We start from the raw sequence: 7,326 nt of genomic DNA, 5'->3' as shown, positions 1-7,326 counted from the left end.
CTGTGCACAACATACCTGTAATATATACTAAAAGCTTATCAAATGTCACAAAGATATATTAAACATATTCAGAATTACAGTATAAATTAATTTCCCAATACTGGCTCAATGCCATGGATTGACCAAGTGCATGCAAGGTTAAGATATTTTTTACAGTAGTTAAAGATAAACTCAATAAATAATTTTTACGATACTTACTGGCCAGTTGTAATACAGATGAGTAAGCTTATATGATAATCGCTGCATATGGTCAGGACTAAGACCTGATGTATCACAGATAACATTATACTGAGTAGGTGTTACTGTACCTTGACGAACACTTTGGGAGACCAAGTAAAAGTCATATCTGTGGGAAACATGTGGTCTCAGTTATAATGAAGAAATATATAAACAATTTCCTAGTTACAAAAATCCATATCAAGACAGATATTATAACAGGTATTACTGGATAAAATTTTAAAAATTGATGTACATTAATATTATTTCATATTTTATATTGGGTTCTTTATCTGTATGCTTTTTACAATTACAATCTAAATGTTTTGCATGACATTTCAATATCAAATGCAGCACATTATGCTGCTCACTTTATATACATCTCAAAACACACCTTTCAGGACGTGTTACTTCATCATCAATCACAGTACCAGGTGGCGGGTTATCAAATTGTCTAGCTCCTTTGGAAAAGAATCTTGTAGATATTCGTTTTGTAACAATGATAAAGGTAAATTTTGGTCTAAAGTGAAGAGTGGAATAACAAGTTTTTTTAATGTATCAAATATATCAAAACACAGAATATAAATATACAATACTTTCAGATGTAACTTCATTGTAATAGAAAAACAAAACAACTATAGAAACTTCAATACAAGTATCAAAGATATTGTGTTTTACTTTATTTTTATCATGTGATTAGTATTTTTCATAAAAGAAACGTGTAAGTAGAAGCAAGTTGAATAACTTCAGTTATTAAGCAATTAGTGTCAGTATTTCTTTATTAATGCGTTGAGTGAATCAATTGCCTAAAAAACATGTTATTCCCAAGTATTTCAGGCAGTTCCTCCATTGAACTTTTCATTTTCACACACACACAGAAAAACATTTCTACCTAAATCTTCTTTAACTCTTAAAACACACATGTGCTTTGATGCACTTATTATATGATTTGTTTTACTGCTTTGAAAAACAATCCTTTCAAACAAATTATGAAATGAATAGTTTGAAACCTGAGATGAACTATCTACAGATCATGTAGCTTCTTCAAATAAAATTCAAAACGACTTTGTTGTGATGTTTAATATACAATTAAAAATGCTTACCTTTGTTCTACATTTTAATTACAAATTCTTGTATCTTCCTACATTATTGTAAAGCTTTCCACTAAAGTAATTATATAGAACTGTAAATTTAACCTTTGTTTTGATTCAGAAAACACCACACACAGTTTACAATCACTGGCATACAATAAAACCAACTTTACCATACCAAAATTATAAACAAACCAATTAAAAAAAAAAAAAAATACAGCTTTCATTTAACATATGTAGTGAGCTTTAAATTTTTTTTACATTTATTTTTGGAGAATATCTTTGCCTCTTTAAGCATATCGTAATAGATGGCAGACTTTTTAGCAAAATGAAACCTGATATGGTTGAGTAGAAAAGAGTAACTAAGCCTACCTCATCTTTTGCTATTATACTACAACAACAACAACATAATTCACATAAAACAAAATAAAGAAAAAAGTTCTTCACATATCATATCTTTTCTACTAGCAATATATATTAGTAAGTTAAGCTTTAATCAATTTGTTCAGATTTTACACAAGTGCTTAAATGGAATCCACTTTGACTAAACAAACAGAAAAATAACTTTCATTATGTGTTTATATTACTAGCCTATGACTTCTCAAAGCTGAGATACAGGATAAGAGAGAGTAATTGACTAAAACTGATAACATTTCACTTGTACTAAAGTTCAAAGTAGTACTACCTTGTTCAAAACTATTTAGAAATTTCCTTTTATGAGGCATCAAGTGCCGTATTATGCAAAAAAAAAACCTAAGGAAACTCACAAACATTAATGTTTTTTTGTTTAGATTGTGCTGAAATTAACCCTAAAAATTTGCAAACATTTCTATTTTTACTCATAAAATAAAACCAACATTTTTTTATGAAATAAATTTCAACTCTGAAGCATTTACAAAATGCATGTGGAAGAATGTATTTGGATAATATTACTACTATCATTATTTTTGTGGTGATCCACAGTAAAGTTTTATTTTTAAATGGTTCCAATACACAGTTCCCAAGATTTCTGAAAAATTGTAAAAACTATGGTTGTAAATAAACATCCTGACAGTCAAAACTCATGACTCACAACTTGTCAACATAACAAACCTATTAAAGTACAAGAGTGTAAGGTGTTGGTCTTTTTTTGGGGCTGCAGCTTCTAATCAGCACTGCATCAGCATGTAATGAGATATGCAGAATTATACATGGACTTTTCACTACATTAAAATGCTTTTACTTCCAAGCTTTTGGCCCTCTAACCAGAGCCTTCAACATAGAACAATGAACTGAGCAATACAAATTCGTTTACCTATAGAATACTGCTTTAAAATAAGTATCGAGTCAACAATTGTAACAATAACTCACATCTGGTATTAAAGTTATTAACCATGTAAAAATTATGAATATAGAAGATAAATCTATTACTTCAGTATGATAAACATAAGGAATATACAATTATAGGAATTATATACAGAAATTAAAATACATTTTTCAAACTTCAAATAATACATTGTAAAATTAAGGGTTTAATTTCACATTGAAACCACAAGTAATATTTTATGTCTTTGATAAGTGATGTCCATGCAGTATTGAGTAGCTACTGGCTGTTGTTTTGATTAACACCTACTAGTGGGTCCACTGTCTTGTGCTTGGATGGCAAAAGCTTCCTTCATTTTTCTACGTTTGGTGTTTTCTTCCGTCTATTATTTTGACACTTTTAGGTCTAGTATATGGCCGTTTTCCTGAATATTAAAAGCTGTAGCTGATGTGTTTATAGCATAGTTCTTAATATCTCTTTGGTGTTCTTTGAACCTTACCAGTAACAGGTGTTGTGTTTCCCTAATGTACTGTTTATTACACTCACACCAAGTGTTATAAACTGTTATTTGTGAGAGAACTGAGAAGTAGGGATTTTGCCTTCATAACACTGTTGCATAGTGAACAACTTAATAAAACTACAGTGATGTTAAGTTTATACATTATCCTACAAATACTTCTCATAGGCCTGGTATACATATGGAAGAAATGCTATTTTCTTTTCATTGTGACTGTCGGGTTAAGGTTCAGTAGTTGTGACAAGTGAACTATACAACACACAGTGAATCATTTTCTTTGGATAACTGTTATTCCTGAAAATAGTCTCAAGATATTTAAGTTCTTCATCTAGGTAATATGATGTCAATATATTTGTAGCTCTAGATTTTAGTGCTTTTATAATACCAGTTTGGACGGCTATTGTATGACATTTATGAAAATTTAGATATTTGTTTGAGTCTCCTTCCAATAAGTGGTAATGGTCAACTTTTCTAAACTTACTTCTTTGTGTGAATCAGGACATCAAGAAATGGAAGAGTACTATTAACTTCAAGTTATATAGAAAATTATGTGCTGTCAAATTGGCTGTTCAGTTGAGTACTAAAGGTTTTGAGTTCTTTCTCTCCATGGTTCCAACTTTTTCCCAACTTCCATTCTTGAACCTGGTGGATATGTCCATCAGATATATCATCCTTAAAGAAAATTATTCTGCCCGGAAGAATGCTGTTTAACATCACCATAGTTTTATTAAGTTGTCCTACATTACGCGACAGTCTTACGAAGATAAAATACCTAGTTTCCAGTCTTCTCCATGTGGTTTGTAACACAAGGTGCAAGTGTAATATACAATACACTGTGGACACCTGTTACAGATAAAGTACAAAGAACGCCAAAAGAGATATTACGACGTGTGCTATAAATACATCAGCTATAGCTTTTAATGTTCAGGAAAATGACCATGTAACAGACCTAAAAACGCAAAAACAATAAACAGAGAAGAAAACACCAAATGGTAAAAAACAAAAAAAAGTTATTGCCATCCAAGCACAAGACAGTGGACCACTAGTGAGTATTAGTCAAAACAATGGCAAACAACTATGCAACACTGCATGGACACCATTTATCAAAGACATAAAACATATTGTTGTGGTTACTTGAAGTATGAAATATTTATCTTCATTTCACTATCATGAACTACCTTAGTGGTTCATAATAGGGTACACCCAGGAGTTTAAAAATTCTAAGAGAACATGCAGGCAAAAACCATCTTAAAAAGCAAACTTGTTTTTAAAAAAACACTTAAGACCTTGTATCTCAATGCTAAAATATTGATAATAGGAAAAAAGTTGATTTTCTGATTGTTAAACAAAATTCATTCATTTGTTCTTCTTAATATTATTGTTTCACAAGCCTACAGAAACAGTGGCTATGATTATTTTGTACCAAAACCTAGATATATATATAGTATGAAATGCTGCTAATATCCAAGACATACTTAAAAAGTTGATTTGCCTGGCTCAGTAAACAATGGTTAGTTTAAAAAAAAAAAGCCAATGCAGCAGTAAACTGTTGAAAAACATGTAACGTTCAACTGAATGCATATATATGTAGCTTAAAAGAAGAAGAGAGAAACAGTGTTTACATTATTTTCTCCAGCTACAAATCCATATTTTGACTCCATGTCTACAGTACTTGTCATTTTTAATGGAATCAAAATTGGGATTTGTAGCATTAGAAAATAATGTAGACACTGTTTCCAGCCAAATTTGTTTACTTTTTTAGCATTTTTAAAGACTTGAAAATATAAGCTTTGAATCTTGATTCAACTTGTCTGTTCTTTTTTTGATGTTCCCTATTCGCCTTTTTAGATTAACAATTTTTAATTATCTTGTATAATACCTGTAATTGTATTTTCCGTATGTTTATTATATTGAAGTAATCAATTTATTTTCAATATTCATCATAACTTAAATATGTTTAATAACTGTAATACCAGATGTCAGTTATTGTTACAATTGTTGCCTAGATACCTATTTTAAAGCAATGTTCCACAAATAAACAAACTTGTATCAGTCAGTTCATTGTTGCCCAATGAAGTGTCTGGTAAGAGGGCCAAAAGCTTACAAATAAATTTATTCTAATGTGGAGAAAAGTCCATGTATAGATATTTATTTATCTATGTTATGAGTCTTAAAAAACAACATATTGTTCAAAAAAGTTCCACAATTTGTTGAGATTTCAGAATTTGTTCTTGTTACCTTACATTATAACATGAAGTGATTATAAGGGCTTAAACTTCCAATATCTTGCCTTTTTAAGATGCATGACAATAACAACAACAGAGAAATTTACCCACTTTAAGCACAACTTACGTATAATCAGAAGCCAACTCTCTGTAACTTTTATGTAGCTGCTCAAGCTCCCATTCTTGAACTTGGTGAATCTGTCCATCAGATACACCATCTCTATAGAAAATGATTCTGTCTGGAAGAGCACCATTAACTTCACAGAAGCGTTTAAGGGCAACTAAAGAAAATTCAGACACTTGTTATCACCAATTCATATAAGAAACATACATACATTTCATGCGATATTGGAGATCTCAGAAGCTAGTTTTTCGAAGAATACATGTATATGGTTTAAGTGTTTACTAAAGGTGTTTCTAAAGTTAGCATCACCATGACACTAAAGAACTCTTACATTGTACCCACAATGTGTTAATGCCACATTAATAAATTATAATCAAAAGAGGAAATTGGTTTTGAAAGTTAGCTGATAAGAGATTTGTGTAAACTATGTTTATATATGAAAACAAATTGATTCTTTAGTTAGATATTGCACATGTAATGGATCAAACACAGTGGCATACCGCCCATCTCTTTCTATTTTTGGAAACACTCCCTTATATACACTTACTTCTATATATGGTATGAATAATCAATTGAAAGCTCAGAATGTCCCCCTAGTGGCTTTCTTAGCCATTTTAAATTGTTAGGACACCATCTTTTTCTTTCGAACCAAGATTTCAAAGAGGTAGGTTGTGTCTTTATTCTACTTGAAATTTAATATTTTTTTAGACTGAAATACACTTTGTTACTAAGTTTGACAAATTATAGTAGAATTATATGGTATTGATATAGTAATTTAAGATTTTCTGGTTATTCAACTGAATATATAAAACCAAAACAAAATTATTTCATTAGCAACCTACATCAAACAGCAACCAAGTACAAAAGTCATAACTAAAAGAGATAATTGTTCACTTTACTTCTTTATTTACCGTTCTATGTTTAATAAAAATAACTAAGAACATGTTTATAAATAGCAATAATCTATATACATATATATTGTATGATAATTGAAATGTGACAGCTAAGACAAGTTACTTTGTACAGACCAAAGGTCAACTTTATGTTCTTTAATATGGTAACATGAGTGCACATGAGCAGCATCATTGTAACTTCTGTATTGTTAGCCAGGCACGGGTGAAAGGTCAATATAATAAATATATATAAATGTATAATGTTATGAGATTTAAGCTATTTAGTCTAAACATTCATGTTTTCATGTTATAATGTGTGTTCATCCTAAAATGAAAGAGGCATAATTTATATTTTTTCCTAATTTTTTTATGGTGGTTGCGAGATCAGTCAAATCTACCGAACCCATACAGAGATTAATTACTCAGAATAACAGATAAAATATAAAGTTTTTCTTAAGAAACATTTGATAGCTATCTGGACATTATAAGGATTTCGTTCGAGAAATTTCAAAATTTTCTGATGCATAAAAGTATTTTTTATCTTAAGAGGAAAATTACTTTGCATATTGGATAGGCATCATGCAAAAAGAAATAAAAAGGCACAAGAAAAACCTTGCTTTACAAATTTTAAGACTTAATAACAAAAGTTGATACTTTGCGTATGAAAGCATTGTAATGTTTACTGATAATCTGCCAAATTTCCTTAACATACACTTACTAATTTAAAAGTTATAGCATGAAAACTATAACAAATGCAAAATGATTACAAGGTGAAAGAGTTAAACACAATGAAAATATTAAATTCTTTAAAAAACCTAATATGATCAAACAAAACCTCATTCCTCAGCTAATAATACAAACGTAAATTTCATTAGAAGCATATGATAAAAGCTAACAACACCAATAATACACATCAAAGTTTTAGTTCTGAAGAGAGAGAGAGAGAGAGAAAAAAAG

General features: G+C 29.9%; 1 protein-coding gene across 1 annotated transcript in view; it reads right to left on the bottom strand.

Annotated features, from left to right (window-relative positions):
• LOC106459173 (piwi-like protein 1) overlaps positions 1-7,326 on the bottom strand; it is a 56,382-nt gene that overhangs the window by 5,032 nt on the left and 44,024 nt on the right. The window contains exons 15-17 of the mRNA XM_013918768.2: positions 5,480-5,633; positions 611-736; positions 199-346 (exon numbers count right to left, since the gene is read on the bottom strand). Of these exons, the coding sequence (XP_013774222.1) occupies positions 199-346; positions 611-736; positions 5,480-5,633 (428 nt within the window). The remainder of the gene's footprint in view (positions 1-198; positions 347-610; positions 737-5,479; positions 5,634-7,326) is intronic.

This window comes from Limulus polyphemus, unplaced genomic scaffold (assembly GCF_000517525.1).
Source record: "Limulus polyphemus unplaced genomic scaffold, Limulus_polyphemus-2.1.2 Scaffold571, whole genome shotgun sequence".
Lineage (NCBI taxonomy): Eukaryota > Metazoa > Arthropoda > Merostomata > Xiphosura > Limulidae > Limulus > Limulus polyphemus.
Note: the sequence above shows the minus strand (reverse complement) of the source record. Positions and strands in the feature narration are given on the sequence as shown.